The 24,445-nt window shown below is 51.9% G+C and overlaps 3 protein-coding genes across 3 annotated transcripts; 2 read left to right on the top strand and 1 right to left on the bottom strand.

Annotated features, from left to right (window-relative positions):
• Window positions 1–9,807: 9,807 nt before the first annotated feature.
• Window positions 9,808–11,361, bottom strand: B0H65DRAFT_62460 (uncharacterized protein). Its single transcript, XM_062831174.1, has 2 exons — window positions 10,786–11,361; window positions 9,808–10,389 (listed from the first exon to the last, which is right to left on the bottom strand). Exons 1-2 carry the CDS (start codon window positions 11,252–11,254, stop codon window positions 9,917–9,919), a joined length of 942 nt encoding a protein of 313 aa, XP_062687275.1. The 5' UTR covers window positions 11,255–11,361; the 3' UTR covers window positions 9,808–9,916.
• A 3,720-nt stretch (window positions 11,362–15,081) lies between these two features.
• Window positions 15,082–16,576, top strand: B0H65DRAFT_62267 (uncharacterized protein). The gene is made up of 3 exons (XM_062831173.1): window positions 15,082–15,764; window positions 15,822–16,276; window positions 16,334–16,576. Exons 1-3 carry the CDS (start codon window positions 15,205–15,207, stop codon window positions 16,468–16,470), a joined length of 1,152 nt encoding a protein of 383 aa, XP_062687274.1. The 5' UTR covers window positions 15,082–15,204; the 3' UTR covers window positions 16,471–16,576.
• Window positions 16,254–17,404, top strand: B0H65DRAFT_453483 (uncharacterized protein). The gene has a single exon (XM_062826145.1). The coding sequence runs from the start codon at window positions 16,683–16,685 to the stop codon at window positions 17,187–17,189; it is 507 nt and encodes a 168-aa protein (XP_062687273.1). The 5' UTR covers window positions 16,254–16,682; the 3' UTR covers window positions 17,190–17,404.
• The last annotated feature ends 7,041 nt before the right edge of the window (window positions 17,405–24,445 follow it).

Below are 24,445 nucleotides of genomic sequence, written 5' to 3'. Positions count from 1 at the left end.
TATTTGAGAGCCGGCAGTGACGGGGTTTGATTGATGGTGGGACAGAGGAAGACAGTAATATCAGTCACTCTCTCTCGTGACCTCTCTGTTCACCTCTCAGCTCTTCTCATCTCACTCGCTTCACATCCCACTGCACCGTCATTACAGACTTATCCTGCTTTGACTTCCGAGTCATTACCACTTGGAGATGCAGTGACCCTAGACCGGAAACAATTACCCATACTACAGTACCCTTCACGGTTTGCTGTGGGTTGTGATTGTGGGCTACACAATCCCATGTATCCGCCAGGGCTTCTCCTTTCATTCTCCGCGGCTTCTCAACGTCAGCTCTTGTTTTTGTTCCGTTGTTTCCAGATTTACATCGTCAGTCCCTTCCGTTCAGAAACGAACAGGATTTGTAAAGCCCATTCGACATCGCCACTGCCGTCAACTTGAAACTCGCAGGGCAGGCAGTAGCTCTTGCCGTGAGAGCATCGCGACTTCCTCCCACCACCAGACTACTGCACGCCAATTCCGCTAGCCCAGGGCCGCATCTTGTATGGAAGGAGACCTTATGGTTTTCCCCTCAGAAACCGTTGTGAGCTATCAACGGTGGAGCAACCGTTCTTCCCCTACAACGGTTGTGCCTTCCTAACCGCCCAACAACCGTAAGTACCCAGGCCCATCATCTGTTAGTGGCAGCAAACTTTTCCATAGTTAATTTGATCCCTCTACTACCCCTTCTAACAGATCCTGATCTGTGGTACTTGTTATCCGTTCTCTGCTCTGACTGTTTCCATCGTCCAGGTTCAGTTAGGTTGGTACTGCAGTGCCGTGACTTCTCAGTCCTCATCTTTCTCAGCCGGCTCGGGAGGGCTCTAAAAGCGTCGGCCACGGAACTGAACGCCGCAGTCGAGACACTGACACCCGTGCTTTCTAGGTAATCTTGAACGCCCCCCTCTGTTCACTTCCGTTGATGATCAAAAGAAGCCAACCGAATGGCACCAGACCTCATCACTGGCTTTGAGTTATCATCGTGCGCATACTTTGTGAGGCCGAGAGTCTAGTGCTCTGCTGACATCCAGTCAGTGCTGTAAGGTTCGGGCGTAGTACCTCCGGTTCTATCTGGATGCGATTTACCATGTCATTAGAAGAGCTGAGCTGCAAGTTTCAAGCTTTGGGAACGAAAGTGGCAGTAGGTAGTCTCTTCCACAATCATGTCGTCTGTGGAAGTGCCTAGACGAGCACGCTATCAGAAATGGCCATGTTTCTTTAACAACAACGAGATCTCCTTGGAGTTCAAGTTCCGTGATGAACAGTAGTGTATCTTTTGTTTCTTCAACACAATCTGGTCCAGTCGCTCTTCAGTCTTCACTGTTCATCCAGTGTCGTCGCTGCATGTGGATGGCCTTTTATCAACCACTATTCCCGAGCTCGTGTCCGTAACAGACAAACAACCTACTATATGTTGGTAGTTACCCATCATGATGCCTCAGTACCGAACCAGATACTTACCATCAACATAGCCGCCCCCCTTTCAACCGGTCAACAAAAACTCTGGACTCTCTTGGCTTTCTGTGTCTTCCCATAAGTAAGCAGTGGCGGCGCCCCCTTCAAGCCTCCCGCTATCCTCCTTCCTCTTTTGACCTTCTCGCATTCTTGATGGGGCGGGGAATATGGAAGAAGTCGAGAGGTAGATACTAGGCGAGTGGTTGGATTAGGGATGCGAGGACGCGTGATGAAGCGCAAGCTGACAACCTGTATGTACCCAGCTGCAATGCCGACAGAATACGCAGGTTGACATTGGCATCCTTCGGTAGCTGTCATGTCTGTGTGTATATAGATATGTATGTAGAGTTATCTACGTGTGTACCTCTATGCATGTACCTAGGGTAAATCATCACATATCAGACGCATATGCTATTCCTATGCAACTGTATGTAGGAGCTCAGGAAGTACAGGGAAATTCTGCATATACTACAGGACGACTCCTCCGCCGCGAGACACCGCATTCGAGAGGATGGTGTTGGTGTTTCCCCGGGCAATTGTCCACGGTCTACCCTAGTGTAGCCTGTACCGTGAGGGGAGGTTTTACGATTTCCCCTCCAGGAGTAACCGAAGGTAGGTAAGTAATGCCAAGTACGTCGTCTCAGGATTATGTCCACATTTCATGGATTATAGGGACACATACTCATAGTTGGTTGGATGTGAAGCCATCTACATAGGATGCGTGGCACACATCCACACCCGTGCTGTATCTCAAGCTCCTACTGCCGTAGTACAGCCTCAAGAAAGTGACTCGCTCCCCTTTCATCTCATACATCTCCAGCTACGCTGCTGACTACATTCATGTTCGTATGCACGGGGTAGATATCTCACTCCTTGGTGCCGGCTTGCCGCTTCCCCTCGTTCGTGCTGCCGGCCACTTCCCCCGGCCACTAAATATCTTGAATTCCAACTTATCACTGCCTTGACTCATGTACACTACTGCCTGCTGAGTGGCAAAGACACAGGAAGATGGTTATGGATGATAATGACGACGATAGGTGGATTACAGCATTACTCCACTACATGTTCTCTCGAGTCTCGACGATACAACCTACTGGCCAACAAACTTGGTGAAAAGTACATACTAGCCAACATCGCGGTTGGATGATATGGGGAGACACTGCGGTAGATCACGGTGATAGAGACCAAGTAAAGAGACAGAAGATGGCCGAGCTAGTCGTCTAGTAACATGCAACTGTCTGGCAGAAATCATCATCATGCAGTCGAAGCTGAAGTGTTGACATCCGTCCGGTAGACTCTCCAGCAAACCCCGCTAACCCACTCCAAGAGGACACTAACAAAGGGGAACTAAACCTTATCCAGACAAGACCAATGCAGGAAGGGAGCCCGGCTCACGGGCGCGCAGCGATGCGCAGGGCGGGAGGCGGTTGGGGTGGGCAATTATCGTATGATTTCGACGTAAGGTTGAGGGGTCCCCTTGGTCCCCCCGGGTCCTCAAGTACCGGTAGGGTGGATGCCAAAAAGGAGCGAAAAGGAGTGGTCGACTGGTCGGGTCCGGTTGTGAGATTGGCGATTTGCATTTCGATTGCATGTGCGCGCCTGATGAAGGGCTGGAGCTAGTCGGATGGGGTCTACCGATACGTAGGATCTTCGCCATTTTGTGGTTTTACAGTTTCCCGCAGTACCTACCGCCTGGCAGTTTTTCTGCCCTACCGAGCCTACTATGGTGAGATGGGTAAGTAAAACGCGTGGGTCAGGTCGCTGACGATCTCTGGCACTCGAGTGGCCATACAGAGCCACGAAGCTTTGCTTGTACTGGTCCGTGCCCGGTACCTGACAAGGGGGTTTTACTTTGGCTCGCAACCGCAGTATAGTTACCAAGTTGGAAGTTAGTACGTGTTACGTACGTACCCCTCTCTCTGTCTTCCAACCGCGACCTTTCTTTCACCTCCTCCTCAGGTGCTGCTTGGTGTAGAGAGAAGATTTCAGACCTATCGTATGCAAGCAGCTGTACACATATCCCCACGGCGGCTTTTGGACAAGTAGCTTGTAGAGTGTCTCCAGCGGTGATGTTGTCCAAGAGATTTTGAAGTCTTCTCTATACTAGACGGAAGAGAAGAAAACTCTGAGTCTGGGTACCACTATCACCTGAGTATTACCAGGCTGAGCCTAGTAAATCAGTATATTGGCAAAGTCTCACTGCCGAGAAAAGCCGTAGTGGATACACGCCCGCTTCCAAAGTGAAAAAAAAACCTTCAACATCGACTGGACCACTGGGCCCAGAACGATCTGGATGATAGCGGATAACCTCCCAAAAGCCTCGAGTCACTCACTCTCATCTCACAATTTCTTCTTCAGCATGAAATTTTGATGCAAAAAAGAGGGGGACAAGTCTCGCTGGCTGAGAGCGCATTAGACTCTAGTGTACCTAGTGTGTATTGTCCACTCACACCGCTCTTTATTACCGCCGCCCTATCCTATCTTCCGCCTTTCTGATGGGGGGTGTGTCGATACTCGTCAGGGCTACAAAATCGCCGTCTGACTAGCGGGAAACCCACTATGTAGTCAGGATCCTTGATTCGTACCGGGTTCTTGTATGGAGACGGTATATGGTTTGCATGCATCAAATATTCAGCTTGAGGGATAAAATACAGCTAAACCACTTGAGTATACAGCGTGACATTGACGCCAAGGGTTTTTACGAGCCCGTACAAGTCGCTCCGGCGGTACGAATCAATGATCATGTGGGTTCCTCACTAGTCAACGGTCGGTTTTGTAGACCTGACGAGGAGGGGAGGAGGGAATGGGAAGCACGAGGGTTCCGGCGCCCTGGAGCGGCTAGTAAGTGTAAGTAAACTATGGAGTCGCGTGCGGTGACTGATCGTGGACCGACACTTCTGGATCTCTTCTTGAGGACCTTCCTTTCTTGTCGTGCCGAGAAACTTAGTGACAGCCTCACGGAGTTTGTGAGGCGTCACTGGACTTGTGTGAATCTGATGGGGAACATTGAGAGCTGGCGGCTGGCGGCTGACCTCGTCTTTTCCAAGTCTCGAGCGTTAAAGGTTTACCCCTGTCCTGTGCTTGGAGCCGCGAATGCCGAACTGTAATCTGAGAATTAGCGGAGCAAAAATGTCTTGATGGCCGTCCTCCATTCTACTTCCCTTTCGTCTCTGGGTTTTTAGGGGAGCCAGTGAATCGGTATGCTGTGCGAGTACTATCACTTTTGCTTCAATACTCTACGATGTGAAGCTTGTGGTTAGGTGTTTGTCCCATCGTGACCGGCCATTCAGCGGGGTTGTCGATCACGACCAGACTGCCACGAGGTGTGAAGGGGCAAAAAAAGCGACAATGTCCCATTGTTCGCGAGCAAGGTGGTACGGTACGTACCATTCCCCAGGAAATGCAAAGTGAAGTGTAAATAAGCTTAGCATTAAGAAAGGGAATACGGGGAGGGAGGCCTAGGGGGTGGAAAAGATGGCGACAACGAAATGCAAGCCACAACGCCCAACATTTGTTGTTTCGTCCACAACAGCAGTGGCTCGGTAATTTGCAAAGAATTGCCAAGCGGCCGGCCGATATCGATTCGATACAATGACAAGCATAGAGAAAAAAAAGAATTGGACACAGTTGAGGTTATTCCCTGGTGTTAGGTATCAGGGTACCAGGGATCTATCATGATCTCTTCTCCCAAGAGGCGTGCTGAGGTTATGTCGATCACTGACCGGGGTTAAGATGTGAGGTGCTTGTGCCTGTGCCTGTGCGCCAACCAAAGAAGGGACGGCTTGCCAGCGCCCCTGGATCAGGTGAATTTGAATTGATTACCAGAAAGAGATTCCCTGACAACCTCAAGCACAAGGAAGGGTTGGTCTGGGGCGGCACATGAAAGAGTAAGGTAAACCTCTGCAGCAGTCGTCGGTACCACGACATACTGTAGTTAGTACCCGCCCCAACAGAGCCCACGAAAAAATTGAGAATGAAGGGAACGTTACGGACAGCAGCTCCGGCGTGTCTTCTGTGAGCCCTGTCTTGAAAAATGCCGTTGTGATGGCGCTCCTAGTTCGCTCGCCAGGGATGCAACGCTGACTGCAATTATGCCGAATGGGAACAGTTTGCGAAAGTTCATCCGGTGCATGAATGCATGAACTCGGAACTGCGTCAAACTTTTGACGACAGTGTTCCCTTGGTGTTCATGTTGAGTTTGTCAGGCGGTAAGGCAGGGGATAACCCTACTGTCATCCTCATAGTTGAGTGATTAGGTACGGGAATAACAGGACAACCTTGACAGGAAAAGAGAAGGAAAGAAGAGGAAAAGAAAAAAAGAAAACAACACCAACTGACAGGCCTTGATTTCGCGAATCGTCGTTAAGATTGGCCCAAGGCATAACACGGAACTCTCCATGCTCTGCACAGATTTTGCTTTCGTACTCCTGGTCTTGGTTGTTTCTTTTTGCTCTTGCCGGCGTCTTTCATCTCTTTTCTCTTTCGGGCCGGTTACATCTTCGAACGGCGGGCGGGAGGACCTAGACATGTCTCAACAATGACAAGTCAAGATGGCGGCATTGGCTGGATGGGGGACGCCTCTAAGCCATATTGAAGCAACCCCCTTACCTCAGAGATCTTGGCCCTACAGGGCGCTTTGCTTTTTGCAGGGAAAATACATACCTTTTGAAATTGAACTTCCTTCAAGAGAATAACCTCTGTGGGCAAGCAAGAGAAGAGGAAGCAGGCAAGTTGGCCAAGCGAGTCAGCAATCAACCCAAAATTGGACAAACTGGCAAGCCCGCTTCACCTTGTCCCATGACGACGGGAAGGGTAGAAAGCTATTGAGAACTTGGCGCGGAGGGATCTCCAACCGTAAGGATGAATCTACATTTCAGTGATGCACGACAGACAGATCTGACAGATGCGTTAGGTATTGTCGATCATGATGCGGCGACATCACTACCCGTATATAGGCCCCATCTCTGTTTCCTCGTTTCTTGGGGTTTCTGCCTCCATCACGGACGGCTACCAAGCATATCCAAGGCAGTGTTGGAGCCTTGTCAAGCGGGGGAAAGGCGGATCACTTTCGTGTTGCTGCAGTGAGCTATCACGGTTGCGATGTTGGCCGCAGTCTTGTCGTATTGCTGTGAGGATTGACAGAACCACAGGACGTGCCTGGATGCGGCAGCCGACCAGCCAAAGCCATTGTTCGTTGGGTGATCTACAGCGGCGTCATTGGGCTTGCAGTATTCATCTTGTTGAATTGGAAGGGCCGAATCTGAGCCGTCTCCTTCAGCCGTGGCGCTCTATGGCGTCCTATGGCGTCCCGAGGGGGGTTCATAAAGGCTGAGTGAAGACAGTGAAGACAGAAGGCATGTGCCGCATTGGCCTCCCACTCCCGCTCCCGTCGTCGAGCGGGACTGGTGAAGCCGATGGGATATCCCGTGAAGGTGACAAGCTTCTGCCGCGCCGTTACACTGAACCAAATTGTCGTGCAGGTCGTCGGCTGTAGGGACTCTAGGGAGTTATTTGGCGCTCTTATCAGAGGCTCAACAGGAAGCGGCTGTGATTCTGCCGTCGCATCAAGAGCGGGCCATGGCATTGACAGCAGAGCTCCCTCCCGTCTCGAGGGAGGCTTCAATTTGTGTAACTCTTGTGATGTCTGTGTAACTGTGCAAACTGCATCAAAAGCTGTTAACTGCTAGTCAATAATGATGGTGTCGCCACGAAGGGCTCTTTTCTTCTCTGCAGTGGTCTTTGCACTAGTGGTTGCCAAGATGGACGGGAGGGAGATTTGGTGGATACTGGGCCCAACTACCGCCGCCGTTATGTAAGTACTCCAGATTCCGATCTTTTGGGCATCGTCCCGCGAGATGAAAACCAATTCGGGCAGGAAGTGATTTCGGAAACAGTCCGCTTGTTGTTGTTTATTTCATGACACTTTAGTGTTGACAACCCTTCAGCTGTCCGCTGAAACCTGTATGGACTTTTTGAAATTACATGTTTCCATGTTCCATTCATGGCGGCGAGAGCGGGTACCGTATGCATTCGGAATTCGGGAAACACTGACAGCTTGGCCTATCTCGGGGCTCAGGCGGCTGTGTGGACGTTGGTGTTGTAGTTTTGACAGATGTCAACGTCAGTGAGCAGTGCTGATCTCCAACTGAAACCTGAAGTCTCTGGAAATTACCAAGATATCACGAGGGTCCCAGGCCAGATTAAGGATGTGAACGATGCATCAAGAACGGAGTCTGGAGATAGAAGCAGATTCGAGCCTCATCTTCCAACTCCATACGACAAGCACAAGCAGTATGGGGTAAATGATCCTCCAAGTATAGCTTGGCCGGTGGGTGGGATACTGTAGTGATGGTTCACTGAGTCGCAATTCGCTTCCTGGATAACGGTGGTATTCTTGGATCTCTTGGATGCTTGGGGACTTTTGGGGTTGCCCAGATTGGGTATTCCGTAGCGCTGACGGGGTATGGAGTCGGTTATGGATTCGCCGATGGAGGCTGCCCCACGGCGCCGTTTCTATCCATTTTATCCATCTAATTAAACGAGAGTGATCATTTGAGGGAACGCCAGGGTCTTTTGGGGACGCTAGATGCCAAATCCCGACATGTAAGGTACGGGAGGTTCGGAAGGGCGAAGTCATGATGGCTGTCGACGAGATTCGTGTCGTTGTTAGGTACCTATGCAATGCGCGAGTGCGTACGCGTCCAGATGCCGGCAGCGGAGTTGCTGCCTTGTGCTGCTGCTTGGAGCATAACATCAACGGTCTGGCATCCAGACGGAGTTGAGATAAGCTGCTAACAGAGGCAATTTTTGGTGTCATTGAGAATGAGGGAAGTCGCTGTCGCGAACACGGGCAGTTTGTCGTCTTTGGCGTTTTTGGCGCAAGGGTTTCTATCGAGCTTGCCTCCTTCGGGAACCCTTGTCAGATCTGTAACACACCCTTGCTTGTCGATCCTGGCCGTGCCTCTGCCAAAATTTGGTATGTCCAGTTCCCCGGCAGAACCCCCGACCGAACCCTCGCTGGTATTTGGACCGAATCTCGTATGGATCAGGGTAGCTTTACCATCCTCGCGTTCCAATGAGTAATTTCTCGCGAGTGTGTATTCCCAGCCGGCAACACCGTGTCGAGGGTCTCGGAGTTGGGTTCTTTGTCTTTGGTATCCATTTCATTAGCAGTCAATAGTGTGCCCGCTATCCGTCTTCTTAAAACGGTTGGATGTGCTTTTGTCCCGCGGGGATAGTTTCCCCAGTTAATCTTGTTCAATCAATCTCCCATCCTCAGTTGGTCAATGTCACATCGCCGAATGTCACTCTATCGTCCCCGATGCCATCCACTCTGTACTGCTATGCGGGCGGTATGTAATAGGTAGAGGTACCTGAGCTGAGGAATGTACTTACCGCAAAATCTCACTCATAACGGAGATGCTTTGTGGATCGTACCAGGATTATGAGCCAATTCAATTGGCAAGATGCTGCATATGTAGCTAAGAGCAAGCTCAAAACACCCGCATAAGGTGTGGCCTTCCCCAAAAGAGCATCTCTGTTATGAGTGAAATTTTGCGGTACTTCCTGTAGTTCGGGCACCTCAATCGTTGGCCCTTCGTCTAGGCCGTTCTCGCTATTCCGACGTTCTTGTGTCCTGCTGCCAGTCATCTTTCCTCAGGGGCGATCGTCGCTGTATCTTGTCTTCGGGAATCTCAAACAACCTCCATGTGCGTGTAAATAGTGTGGTGTAGTTCCCGGGGAGTTGGATAGACCCTCTCCTAGTACAGTGTTCGCCATCAGCGTGTCGAATAGCTCCGTGCGATCAGCATTGTTGCCACGTTTGAAAGCTCCGTAGGGACGACGATCAAACGCGAGCCGTTGATAGTTCCCTCCGCAACGAGGACTACTTACACTAGCATCTGGATTGCCATGTGAAGCCGAGAATGAGGGACTGCATCATTGCGAATATTGACATCCAGAGTTTTCTCGATATGGTTCTGTACCTCTTGCGGATGTGGCTGCAGCTCCATACTCGGCCTCGCTCTTGACACCGATGACCAGAAAGATATGGGGTTCCAACACTCCACTGTCTCCTGTTCTGGCCCCCTTGGCTAACAAAACAGCCGCCATGGAAGTCTCCCCGGCTCCCCTATTTGCACGCACCAGCGGAACACCATCAACATCGGCGACCTGCCCAGCTGCCACTGACGGGGTCCCCTTGTGGACCATACTCGGTTGTCCTAATAGGGAAGGGCGAGCCCCGGGACGGTGTCTACATACTGATCCCAACCTCTACAGACAAGGACAACCGTAGTCACGCCCCTGCCTCTACTGAAGGGTAGTGTAGTAGCTGAGAGATTAGATTTTTTTTCAAAAATGGACCGTAGTGAGCCTTCGAGTCCCAAGACGGGCTACATCAGCATCTTGGGATGAGCATGGGGCACACCTACCAGACACACTCAATCTTCCCAGCACCGTCTCGGTCTTCTCCGTACCGTTTTGTAGTCTTCTCGCAACCTCCGAGGCATGCCTTTCGTCTGGTGGGCTGAGACATAGGATAGCGGTAACAGAACATTGAAACCACTGACTCCTCGCCGTATCTCGTAGCAAGGAGACACCCGTTCGCCTCCACGACTTCCTCCGACCCTCTCCGCTTTCTCCTCCAGCGCCCCAGGAGAAACCATCTCAAGATTGCGGCTGAACATGCACAAATGGTGTTTTTTGCCCAGTTAGCGCTGTTCTCCTGGTCAAAGAGTGATTTCCTTGACTTTCTGCCCAAAGAGGCAATGAGCGACAGTGATCCAGTTCTGCATGCGTTATGGCAGACGCGAGCACTCTCAGCACACACAGTTACAGTGAATATTGAACGCGGAATAGCGAGTTGTGGAGGTTGCTCCAATGCTACCAAGAGGCAGAATGCTGCACACCAGTCAGTCAGCCATTCATGCCCCTTATCATTTGCATGAAAATGAGATGTAGTCGAATGGGAAAAGAAAGGAGGGAAAAGTTAAAACCAACGCATCCGATATCCATCCGGGTCACAAGCTGTGTCGAACTTTTTCTGCCCAGCTGCCAGACATGCGAAGAGGCATCATCATCATGTTGGTTGGTGAGCTGGTTCATCAGAGTCGATGGGTCTTGCCTGTCACAACGAAGCGACAACGACGACGGTGACGACGATAACGAGCTCGCGTGCCAACAGTGAGATCTGATAAAAACCTCACGTTCGATCCATCCCACACCCGTTGTCCGTCAAGTGCGGTGTTGATGGCTGGGCGATGGAGGCCGATGGAGATGATAGGGTGATGTGCTCACCTGTGAAGTTGCCAACCTGGCGGGGGATCATGGGGACGTCGATGGAGGCGTCAGGGGTGGCTACCCCACTTGATGTGCCGCTATTGGCCCGCTTGCCGTGGGCAACAAGGCAGAGTGGACCAGGCTGCAGTACCCTTGCTTTGTGGACTCTTTGATTTTTGCTTCTTTTTATTCCCGGTCCTGTGGCCGACCGCTTCGTGTCGACGTTTCCGCGGTGAGGTCGTGAGCCCACACACCTTGGGAGCTTGGGCACTAGACGCCAGGATGCCGACAAAGTACCGCCATTTACCCTAGGCAGCGTCCAAATACCGGAACCACCGCGAGCATGAGACTGTCGCAGCTTTGCAGTCTGTCTGTGGCCTTTGTCATTCACAAGAACGGATGAACACGTTGAGCGTTCTTTGATGAAGCGATGCAAGAACTCACAGCTCTCGAGTGTGGACAGATTTTGCGGTGTAAAGTGTAACATCCCTGTCCCCGTTTCGCAAAGCTACCAGATCTTATGTATAAAATCCCGAATCACCGTGGAGTGCTCCCGTTCCGCAGTTGGGGGTCCCGCCGCCGACCCACTGCTGACGACTCCGTTGATTCGGTCGCGGCTTCGCATTGGTGAAGTGCTCGAGGGATCCCGGAAATGTAGGGCTTCCACTTGACGGCGTTGAGTCCGGTTACGATGCGTCCATATCATATCATACCGCCGGTATCAAAGCGTTTCGGGACCGTTTCTTTCTGGTTTCGAACAATCATATGCGACTCGTGTGCGCCGCAGTAAGAATGCCAGATGTACGACATCTTTATAGGGCATTCGACCCATTCGGCCTATTTGGCTGATAACTGATGTCAGTGGCATACCTCACAGAACGGGGAATGCCGTGGCGCCAGCTTGGAATCCCGACCTGGTGAATGTCAAATTTCGTCACGACGAAGGACTGAAAGGCTGCGAAAAAAGGGGACCGCCCTCTAAATACACAAAGCCTATTTCTCGGCTGATATCATAGCCTACCCTTCGCCTGCACTTGGCCCAATTGTTTTGGCGAGTTTGATTTCGAGAGAGCTGGCATTGCAATCCTCCTCAGCAAAGAAACTTGCTACATGTGACCGCCCAAGTGAACCGTCTTTCTCCCCGTTTTGGTTTGCGCCACGCGCGTACCTGCGAGGTCGAACAACAGACGTCACAGAGCGTCGAGTGATTACGAGCACCCCCACTCACCCCTTGCCTGCCAATAGACGTGGGCCTTCATTCTGTCGACAGCAACCCTTTATATTTTACTAGCACTTTGCGTGGTATAATACAACTCCGCTTCCTCCCCGCACGCCAATTGAAATGATCTCACACGGCGGAAAAGGTTTTCATTCACGCATGCGATGGGGACTGTGAAGTTGCAATTGGCATCGCTGTCCTACACGTCCCGTGACGTGACTGAGCGTTTGGAGATTAGCGCATCTAAATAGTTTCCCATCCCGAGCAGAAGCCTTTAAGGCTAACTTGAGAAGCACTGTTCGTTAGTAAGTCTACTCCGAAACCTGCCCGAAAACGCTTGCACTGGCCTGGCAGCTGTTTTCATGTACCGACACTGTTCACTCTTTTGTCAACTGGCAAGAAATCAGTCTCGACATTACTCTCACTGTGCAGCCGTAACGAATGAAAGCAAGCGGCAGAAGGGGGAGGGGGGCTAGCGCCATTTTCCTCTATCGCGAATTGGGGTGGGCCGCCGTTTTTCTTGTTGTCTCGTTGAGGTGTTCTTGCTAATGGCATTCAGACAGAATTGCCATCCCACCTGCCGGCCGACACATGCGGTACGTACCTGCCTCTGAGGGACAGGGACAATGCCCCCAACTCCTGTGCCCTGTACCCTGTCCACAACTGCCACCAATGACGCACGCACAAAGAACATGGCGTTCATGACAACTCCGCTGGAAGGTGACAACCAGCACTTTGAACCACCCTCCGGATTTGCCCCCGGCGTTCAGGATCACACACAGGGGCAGCATCATGACTACTGCAGGGCAGAAACCCCATCACAAATTCACTGGTAGAAGTGTTGGCATTTCTAGTTGAAAGTTGTGGGCAGAAGAGACAGCCACGGCAAGCAACTACCTAGCAAAGCCCCGAAGAATTGGAAAGCTATGATGGGATGCTGAAACCACAGACATGGGACTGGGTGTTGGAGTCGTGTAGCTGGGACGAATCTTGCGTCAAATGCAATCCCGTCATCCGGTCGTCGAGGTTGTCAAGCTGCGAGTGGAAATGGCTGCTCCCGCCTCGTACATCCCGGCTTCGTTCCAGCGTCAAGCGTCAATTGTCAAGCGTCAATTGTCAAGCGTCCAGCCTGCTTCCAAATCTCACCGTCGTCACAGCGCTGAGAGCTGATAGCCGGGGCATGTGTGTCCCCATTCCGACTCCCAATCAACACGCCCATCTCACCACAGCATAACAAGGCGAGACAGTCAACCGGTTCCTGAGAATCCATCGATTGTGGAGGAGGGTAACGAGGAGCCCCCGTCCGGAGGGCCAGCGACGACCCCCATTCACACTGCGACAGTATGTCCATGTCGAGTCAGCCACACAGTGTCAGATGAGGGCTGTCTCCCAGACCCTGCAGAAAAGAAAACAACGAACCTCCTCCACCAAGGTAGGTACATCCACATGCCTACACACATACCTTAGCACCCAGCACTGCATTGCATCTTGTCGGCAGGGACCCAACCTGAGATGGAGGTCGTTGTGCTGCTTACCGAGTTGCATACTGTACTCTCCAACCGAATCCCAATTCGTCTCGAGAACAACAGAAGCAATGAATCAATTGATACAAGCACACAACTTGAGAGCTCCTTCCTCCGCCCATATCCGGCAATGACATTGACAGCAAGTGCGGGGGCTGCCAGAAGCGGCACACCACCCGGCCTTCAGCCTTTTGCTCCCGTCACTTGGCATCCTTAGTATCGTCAACCGTTGAAGAGCCTTCAAAGTATTGAAACGGCTCCTTGTGTGAATCAATTCGGAAAAGGTTAGTTAAACGCAATTTTGCGACTGCTATTTGCATCTCTCGAGTATTTCGCATCCCTGCCCTGTGGGAGCCAGCCTGCCAGCCTGCCCCCATTCACTTAAAGCCACCCCCCCCTGGTCCTCCCTCTTTCCCCCCTCCCCCCTCCCAGGCAATCCCATCTTGCCCCCCCGACCCCTGCCTCTGTGTACAAGGACAATGTACCCAGGTACCAGCCATACCGAGCCTTCCAACCCATCCCCAACCTTGAACTGGAGCAGGTGTGTGGGCTTGCGGTTGCCCTGTCTGGCTACCTAGGTTTGGGCTTTCCCATTCAACCATTGACTTCATAACGGCATCCCTTTGGGCGGGTGGAGGAAGCTCACTTCTGTTAAAGCTTGGCCAACCCTCCGCCTTGTCCAGCAGACTGGCCTTCTCCGTTTTCCACAGTATAGAGACATCCAATCTCATCAAACCAACTAAATCAAAGGCTGACGGAGCAAGAGCTTAGCGCAAGTACACGCAGTCAACCTACAACACTCTAAACACTTGGACCACTCACACCCGACACCACTGCAACTATCGCGCAATCATCTGCCCTGAAAAAAGTTTGACCGTCGATTTCCCGGAGACATCAGGACACAAAGCCAGCACCGTAAACACCGGTTCCTGTCGAGCAGCAACAGATCTTCCCCTTCAGCATCCATACAAGATCCTTACAACATCCATACAAGCCTTCACAAGGGGCCGATCTTCTCCTCTTCCTCTCTTCCGCCCTCCCACCTGTCCCAACTGAGCTGAGAGCAGCCTGCTCCTCTAGCCAAACAAGCAGACCAACGTCAGCCCTGACCTCCCCCCCGTCCTCTGTCTCCTCTATTCTACACAGTAGCAAGTAGAGGCACCGCGGACGACAAGACCGCCCTGTCTCGTCTGCATCATTGGGTGAACCCTGTCTCCTCAACGTCCCTGCTAGGGCCCCTTGGACCGGGAGATTCCACCGTCGATCAATCTCGCCCGAGGTCGTCACAGAATACCTTGCTCTGAAGCCGACTCCACCTGTCCCGCTGACCAAGGAGACAATACCGTTCAGTCGACTTTGGGTTCGCTGTTCTGAAGTGGACGCATACCCGATTGGCTCTAGCCTGCAGTTTGGTACTCCCCATTGTTCCCAGGGCTGCTCGCATGCCATCTGAGCTTCTCAGACCCCCAAGAACACTTAAGGTCGCTGATCCCTCCTTGTCAACTCGTGGTCCGATCTTCTCTCGACATTCGACCCGACTAAAAGGATCCCGCGTTTGATCAGCAACAACTACATACATACCTACCACTATCGACAAACACTTTCAACTCTTCTCCTCCCCAAGTTCACCAGTTCACCTCACCAACAAGACTGGGAAGAACATACACAGCACTCGGTTGCACACACAAAACCCCAATGATGATGACCATAGACGCCAACCAGCACCGATTTGCACCGCTAAACTACGACCACATGTCTTATCAATCGAGCCAGCCACACTTCACCAACCCTTGGGGTTCGTCCTCGGGTCCTGGAGGGCCGCCTCCTCCTCCTCAGCAGCCCGCTCCTCAGAACATGTACATCAACAACCGTGACAGCGCCGGCCTGCCGCACCTTAACCTCGCTGCCCTCCCCAAGCGTCAGCACGACGTCAGGAACGGAAGTGTGTGGCCTCATCAACCTGCTGCTCCCGGCCCTGTCACAACTGCGCCAGCAGGTAGCGCTCCCATGGCGGATGTCTATAGGCAGCAGGACTTACTCTCTATGCCCCAAGATCATCTCCTAGGTCTCAACCGCATGCCCCACCCAACCACTTCGACAGCATATGATACCTCCGCCTACACCACCTCTGCTTCCCCCGTTAGCACCAGCTACCCTCCTTCGACATCACAGTATGAGCTCGGTTACCCACCCGCCACTATGAGGGGGGCCTTTGGCATGGCTCCTGATGACACTGCGAGGAGGTATTCACAGCAGTAAGTACTATCTGGGTTTGTCCTTTACATCTTACCAATACTAACCCACCTACCCAGGGGAATTCAACCTGATGACCGGAGAAGCTTTCAAGATGCGCTTGAAGCTAGCCAAGGCATGCTTACCATGAGTCAAGAGACACCAAGGAACATCTATGATGTGCGAAACCGTGCTAGAGGTTCTGCAGACTCGTACGGCTTCCCTCAGACGCACTCCACGGGCTCTAGCGTTTCTTCTGCGAGCTTTGGCGGGTACTATGGCGGTTCAGTTGATGGGTCGATCAGCGATTACTCGACCGCAGGCTCTGACATTGAGTCGCTCTCTGGCCGGACACTTCCTCGCCCTCAAGGCTTGATGTCGAGCCAGCCCCCGGCACCACAGTCCATGATGGGCTCCTTCAGCTCCAAGGTGTCAACAAGTACCTCGAAGAAGCACAAGTGCAAGGTTTGCGACAAGCGATTCACACGGCCTAGCTCGCTCCAGACCCACATGTATAGCCACACTGGTGAAAAGCGTAAGGACTCCTCCATAACGTAGTTTGAGGTTTCACGCCTGCTAACAATTTTCACAGCCTTCCACTGCGAAGTTGAGGGATGCGGTCGCCAATTCTCAGTTGTCTCTAACCTCAGGAGACACAAGAAGGTCCACAAGCCCCAGAGCGAGACGCCATCTGAGACTGGTTCCGAAGCGGGCCAGCACTCGGAATAAACTATCCGATGCATTTCGCGGAACTCTTCTTTTTTTACATCATGCCCCTCGATAGACTACACACTTTAATTTCCAACATTCGCTACATGTAACACTATCGGCACCGGAACCCTTCAGCATATCACACCACGGTCTATATCGATCCCGGGAAAAAATGGATTCGAAAATCGACATAAACAATTGCGACTCGCTACCGCCTACCAAGTACACGAATGGGGTCGGCGGTACCCGCTCCGCATCTCATAGACTTACGTTTCGCAAGGAGGGACAGCAGGCGATCCCTCCATCATTCCCTGCTGTCGGTCATTGGCAGCAGAGGCGCTCGGCGTTGGAGTTCAGGTAGACGAGACTTGTCGATCACAACGAGCAAGCTGCCCCGCATGGACCGCCAACCGCGGGGAGCTGGCCAACATCTTTTAATCGTTTCATTTTCCTTTTGGGTTCATTGGTTGATTAGGTGGGGAAAGAACGGGGAAGATACCAAGGGGGTCATCATCCAAGGGAGGTTGCGAAAGGAAGGGCGCCTTTCCACGGGGACCACAAATCTCATGAACCGGCGTTTCGGTGGGCTTGCTTTTCAGATCTTTGTTTTTGTTGCATCCGGGAATGCATTTTCTCGACTGTCGTTTAAGAGATACACAGGTTTGGATGGACATGGTTTTAGGTTTCGGTTGGTCAATCAGGGGTTTTTCCATTATCATCATATCATCATCATTTGATCAGGACAAGAAGAAGAATACCCAGCTTGGACATATTTGATTGGCCTATCGGAAGGAGGGAAGGGGAAACAGGCTCGGTAGATACCACTATATGGTGACGACTTCAAAAGGATGTTACAAAGAGCGGAGGAACATTCATGTATCATCTAAGCTCAAGCACATTGCGAAACCTAATTATGTACTACTACAACTATCAAACTTGTCACTACCAAGCACTGCAAGAATTGCTCAATTGTGATACTGAATGCGAGAAGAGTTCGCCTCGAGTTCTCCGTGGTCTGTCTTACCATCAAGAATTTCCTCCTCCAATGAACGCGCACACACATAATTCGTCGTCCAATCAATATGCCTCCACCCAATTCGATATTACAAGCAGCTAACCAGCATAGCCGTCCGTTTCAGATTCGAATTGCCCATTTACCTTTGCTTCCCCCATATTTTTCCTTTAACCATACTGTAACCCTTCAGTCCTACCCTGACTTGACTGACTAGACCGGGCAAGGTATAGGGAAGAAATTCGGACGTCACATCGCAGTAGTTGCGCAAGTTAAGTTGGTGCTTAGACTAGCCCAGGTTTATTTTTTCTCACTACGGTTCCTAGTTCCTACTCTCTTCCCGTGAACATCTCAATTTCAGTCTCACAATTTCCTGATGAAGGATAAAGAGTTGAACAAGGTTCGGGAAGGCCGTGTAAATCTTTTTCTTGATAAAGCCTAGCATGGCATTCACATCAAGGCTTGTGCTAACTACATTGACCGGAATAGGGGCCCACAACAATTTCAGGAGAAGGGCATCGGGATACCCAGACGGGGAGGAGGAAGAGTGAAGAGGATGGAGAAGGAGAAGGAGGCTGAGTCGGGCACATCTGCTCGATCTGGTACCGAAGCCAGCGAGCCAGCGAAGCCAATGTGTGAGGAGCTCCGCGCATACAGGCATTCCTAGATGCGAGACAGGGGACGGAAGGGAAGAGAGGAGGGAGAGGCAGACGCGGAAGATCCGGGCGCTGAAAGGGCGGGTTGCATTGCGTGCTTTCCCCCCATTCCCCGTCTTCGGTGGAGGACGAGTGTCAAGCTCCCCAGGGCGACAGACGGCAGGAAGCAGGGCGCACTATGGAAGAGATCACGGTGCGAGAGGGAGTCGGACTCGACGCCGAATCGACGCATGTTCAGAATGCTGACTGGCCCGAATAGGAACCGCGATCACGTTTCACACACAAACAGCAACTCCATCAACCCACATTCCGCCCATAGAGGAGATAATAGAGGGCGTATGTGTATATGCTGTGCTCAAAAGGGAAAGCGGAGAGAAGGAAAGGAGGTGTGAGAGAAGGTGTGTGATCGTCGCCACATGTCTCTCATTGCCTGGTTGTCCACGAAGCAGCACCCTTCCATTTGTCTGGCTTCTATGCCCATCGATCTCCGGGGTTTGTGCTTGAATATGAGATGGATCTCTTTCTAACGAGAGAGGCATCTGGTATCAGCTGAATTGCCCAACGAGCGGGGGAGAGGCGAAAAGGGGGCCTCCCATGGTAATGGTGGATACACGTGAAGAGTGTTTCTGTACAAGGCATATTGCAAATGAAAGACGGAGCGCAGTGTGGATGGGTGGATGGATGATGGATGGTGCACGAGTGAAGCGTGCTTCTATGTGATGAGGTATGCATATCCATCTCACAACAACACGTATGAACCCAGTAAGTGCTTCGTATAGACACCTGTCCAAGGCAATGCCTTACTAACAGCGAGCTGGAGAAAGGCAACGACCGAAGGACTTGAGGCGGACGACCGCGAGATGGCATGACAGATGGAAGAGATTGAACTCTGAGATGGAGATAAGATGAAATGAGATGAGATGGGTTTGGAGGGTCCCTGGAGGGCTGTCTCAAAGCACGACTGGCACCCCGACACCGCCGTCCCATGGCCGTGACCGCTTGGTCCGCGGCGTACCGCACCGCTCCGTGGGAGCACCGCACAGGACACATCCAAGAACGACAACAACGCCCGACGCACTTGCATGACTTGTTGCTGGCGTGTCCTTACTCGTGCAGGCGAGGAGAGACCTGGGAAGCTCTCTGATGATGGGCCGGGGTGGAGTTTATGGGTAAGCACCAGTCCTAAGGACCTTGACGGCCTCGTTTCAGATTGCGCAAATCAGTTCCTTTGATGGAGAAGAGGCAGATGTGACGGGCCATGTAGGGCGGGGATTCCTTGTCGGTGCACGGTGGTGGTTGGTGAAGAAAAGCTTGACTGGACGGGGTGTATGGGGAGACTTCTGATCATTGCCCGGACGGGCAAGTGCTTTCGAGAAGAGCCGTGCCGAGGCGGTGCGTTGACCGGCGGAAAGCTGGACGGTCGAGTATGGAAGCGGTGGTGATCGGCGGGCATACAGATTCGGAGTGGGGATGGACTGAGCCAAACTGGGGAAAATGGAACTGAGAAGGTTCAAGGAACGGGCGAGGTTCGGTAATGGGTTCATCTGGCTTCTTTCTTTCGAATTCACGTGCCGTGTAACGCAAAGGGAAGGAATTGAAGGGGTTCGAGGGATGATCGTCTCCTTTGTTTATGGACCCTCTCAACCTCTCTTGTCAGCGGCCGTGATGCCTTCACCAAGGCACCGGACAGATGTCTTACCACCTGGTGGAGAGGCATTACGTCGTCAAGCTCACGGCGTAGGATGTGGTGACGGCATGCGGGGCGCCTCCGAGTTGGCAAAGCACAGACTGGTAGCTGGCAGGCTGATAGAGAAGAGAGTGAGCTGGTTTTCGGTCCCTGATTCCTAGCATCGGGGCAGGACCTGGGTTGTTGGCAGGCAAGGCAAATTGGTGCAGGAAGAAATCCTATTCGACATTGGAGGTCTAGGTTGCATGTCTTCCGTCCGCTCTCCTTGCTTTCCTTGGTTTGGGCGAGGCTGGGATGCGAGGGGGAGGGGCCAGGAGAGGGGCAAGAAGCCAAGAGGGGCCGGGAGGAAGTCGTAACCATCCACGCTTTCCACGTTTGACGGCTTTGAGGTTCGGCTCACTGCCACTGGACAAGGCGGGTCAAGACGGGGGAAGGAGCACGCATTGCCGTGGTTTTGGGAAGGAGCCTGCTACCTATGTCGTCAACATCATGTATTAGCTGGAACAGAAGACGGAACCGAGCATGATGAACTTTCGAGGAAGTTGTGGCTCCTTGTGAAACAATCCCCCGAAACTCGTATAGGAGACGGTATTAGCAGGCAAACCGCAACCACAAAACCGCAAACTGGAGATAGTACTGTAACAATACTATACGTAATTGGGTAACTGACAACCGACGCTGGTTGACCGGGATGGGCGCCACATGGCTGGCTACCTACTCGCACCGTAACAGTTGGGCTGGTTGATAGTAAAATCATTAATATTATCAACACCCATCCCCGTGGTCAGCAACACCGACGGCGATTCTTCTAATGGTGTCGTTAGACCCGCCAATGACGTCGGTCGTCAGCAACCGAGTCTGGCTGCCGCGGTAGTTGGCGGCGGCGGCACAGAATGCTTAACGTGGCCAGTTAAGCACGCAGGCACGATATTAGCTGGCCGAAGGGTTCCTTTGGTTCCTTTCAAAGGGTGTGGTGTTTTGGATGCCTTACCCAGTGCGCATGGCAAAGACGGAACTAGCCAATCATGGGCACCGGCGCATGCTAACGGATCTTCAGGGTCCTTTCTGAGGCTTGTGCTGCTGCCCGACAATCGCGCGGGGAAGCACCACTCTCCTATTGACACCAATGCGCTCAGGGGAGAGCCAAAGTTGCCTTTGGCTTTGACACTGTATCCAAAGGGCACAGTTAGTCGCGATTCATGAAACCGATAGTGTCCTGGATGCCGCCCTGTTCAGGTTCAGTATGGGGCCCAAGTTTGGGAAAGGCCAAATGTGAGATTGTGAGAGGTTGAGGTGCGCTCAGGGTACGGCGCAAATGCATTGTCGCGCTGCGGAGGACCGATGACGGCGGCCAATCGAGTACAGGCGTATCCAGCGGCATCCAAGATTTCGTCACAGTGGAGGGATGGTTGAGGTTGCCGTTGGTGGCAGTGTTCGCCGACCTCCACCACATCCCACCAGCCGGAGCTGGTTCCTGGCCAGCCAATGTCAGCCAAAACGGACCAAAGGGGACCTGAAGATGCGAGCCGATGCGAGAGATGTGCCAGGGCCCCCGTCTGGCAACTGTCAGGATGTCCAGGACGTCCAGGGACGGAATCAGAACCGCGCTTCAAAAAGGGCCAGGATGAGGGTGGGTTGAGGTGACTAAGGTATGAGCGAGTAGATGTCGTGATGTTCCATTCAATGTAATATTATTCTCGGACGGTACCCATGCTGGTTAGATTGGTTCTGTTACGGTAACTGTCATGGAAGGCCACAGTGAAGTTGACGATGATTACAGAAGGAACGGACGTGTTTTTTTTCTCGAGGGCACGTCGTCTACATTCCATGCCGTATGACGTCATGTGGCTTTGGTGGCTAACCCGTTCCGCTAGCCCCTGTGCAGTTACGCAGGGCAGGCAGGCCCAACCCTCGTTCTTGCCGCACCGTTTTGGCCCCACTTCAACCCTTAGCCGACCCTCAATGACGCCGCTGAGAAATCGAGAGGCTGTCACATGGTGAAAAGCGGCGCCGGGACCCGGATAACGGAAGGTTTTGTAGTTTCTGTGACAAAGGTCCAGCGGTCATACCAAAGACACAACCAAACTATCTCTACTTACTATCGCAAAGTGGAAGGGGAAAAAGAGAAAAAAAAAATCTTTTCGGGCTGCATGTTTGTTACTGCATGTGCCAAGGAAGAAGGAAATGCAATGAAAACGGTACAACGTTGTTGGCAGCACCCTGTGTGCATTAGCTCGTCGACACAACGCACACAGTGACCTAAAAGATTGCTGTCGCTTATTACGCTTAGAGACCCACACACAGCAGTGACTTTCCACAACACTGGTTTCCAACCGCTGTATCGACCTCACAACAACCCGATATGAAGCTGTCCAGAGCAAAAAGCCGGCTTCTGGGCGCGCTGCGTTTGCTTGTTCAATCAGCATTTCGTTGCGGTGACTTTTCGTGCAGATGTCTTCTCAACTTCGACCAAAAGTGACTTCAGAGTGAAGATGGGACTTAGCGACAGCACGAACCAGAAAAGACGAACAAGCCAATGTGATATTTGGATTCAGACGGGGAAAAGTGGGTCTCTAAGCGTAATAAGCGACACCAAAAGATTCACAGCTTGTTCTGCAATCTTTATGGGCCGAGTCAGTCAAACACCGGTGGCAGATTAGACGTTGACAACTTCAAGATCGATCCAGATAAGGTTGCCTCTCACCGTTACTTTGCACTGCCGAGGAGCGAAACATGAAACACCACCGTACTAGGAGGAGGGGGTCCTTACGATCTGTACTTAGACACCTCTAGAACCCCCGAAGTCAAATTGGCTACGGCTACCAATTTACTATCAATTGACTATCCCGCCCGACAAAACGTCCAAATTCCCAAACGTTTGAGATATTCGGATTGTCAAAAGACTGTGAATTAACGGTCAATCAGGTACGAAATATCTCAAAGGTGAAATGTTAGTGCATTTAGACATCAAAAAAACTCGAGGGCTCTAAGTACAGGTCACTAAATTCCGAATTGTTATAGGACAGTTCGCGGACAGATCGAAAGACCCCCCTCCTCCCAGTACGGCAGATGACCTCATCTGACGGGGGATTCCTTTCGACTGAAATTGCGACTGCAACGGCGCCGTCCTGGGCTTCCATTATTATTACTGGGCACTGGGGTTGAGCTGAACAGATTCAGCCATTACAGCTGCCATACCGACTCCATCCGTACACACCACCACCGAAAAGAAAAAAGACAGCACCAGTCCACCTTCGGTCCTACGAGACACACACGACCAACTGCATAATCAATCTGATATGTGTAGATGAAATTGACGCCGCCAATACCAATCAACAACAATTCGTGAATCCCACCACGACACGACCATCCAATCCTCCCGTCTAACCAACCCTTCAACTGAACGAGTGATTTAAAACCGCATTTCCAAAATGCCATGTTGCGTCGGGCCAAATTGCCATCACTTAGTGTCACTTTCACCAACTTTTCATTCCCCACCCCAAGTCCGCAACCGCAACCATCACTGAATGAGAGGGAAAGCGCGGCGCCAGGACCGGACCAGCACCACGACAGGAACGTAACCCACACGCTCTGTCTTTGCATCAACACAAAACACTCATTCCTTGATGCATTGATTGCATTCACATCTATCTCCATATCATGCTCCGCTTCACTCCGTTACGCGTTACGGATCCCGCAAGTTTTTGTTGTTTGTCTCGGTCTCCTACTTTCGGTTTCCCTTTCTGGGTCCCCTTTCCCTTGGACCAGGGGACGCCAGGGAGGGGGCCAAGGAATTAGGTAAGGAGGTAAGTTAGGCTGATGGGAGACCAGGGGTCTGCTGGCAGTCAGCCAGTAGCCATCCCCCTTTTCCGAGGCTCAAGCGAGACCATTAACTTGAACACATGTCGGTGTCACCTGCTTTGTCGTTACTGCGGTATGGTTCAAGGGTTCAAGGGCTTCCCTGGTGACACAGTGATTTTTTTTTCCCTTCTTCCTACATCCAGTCCATTGTCGTCGGGCAGCTGGCAGGAATCTCTGCTCCTGGAGACAGATCCTGACAGGTTCAGTCTGGAGAGCGAGGGGGTTGCTTGTTGACGACCTGAGTGTCAGGTCCATCCAGCTGAAAAGAGTAACGAGTCAGGGCTTCTGCTTCTGGAAAGTTGGAAACATCCTTGGACCCCTATTCCACCAGACAGACACGGGTTACCCTCTACATACTGTGTATACACACCGCCAATTTTGGGTACTGCACCTGGATTTAACAATATCTGGTCCCTTCATTCAGCTTCACCAAAAGCAAACATTGCATTGTTCACATGTTATTGCATAGAAAAACCTAGGAACCGGGTTTGGTGCTTCGGTTAGAGAGCTGTGATGCTTGAGTGCGGTGATGTTTACTAGGAGAGATGCGTGGGGGTCACCCACCTAAGTACTGGACTTTTACAGTTTGAACAATGACGACCGAGTAGGGGCACACTGTAGGACCAACTAACTACGTACACTACTGGGAGAACACCACCTTGGTAGACAACAGACTGCTATACACACGGAACACGCAGACTATCTGTAACCGCCAGACTACAGACTACCTATTCTTTTTGGCGTTATGCGTTCTTACAGGTGGTTTAGATAGATGCA

The sequence above is a fragment of the Neurospora tetraspora genome, assembly GCF_033439725.1.
Source record: "Neurospora tetraspora strain CBS 560.94 chromosome Unknown B0H65scaffold_1, whole genome shotgun sequence".
Lineage (NCBI taxonomy): Eukaryota > Fungi > Ascomycota > Sordariomycetes > Sordariales > Sordariaceae > Neurospora > Neurospora tetraspora.
The sequence above is the reverse complement of the archived record's forward strand: the minus strand, read 5'-3'. Positions and strand labels throughout refer to the sequence as shown.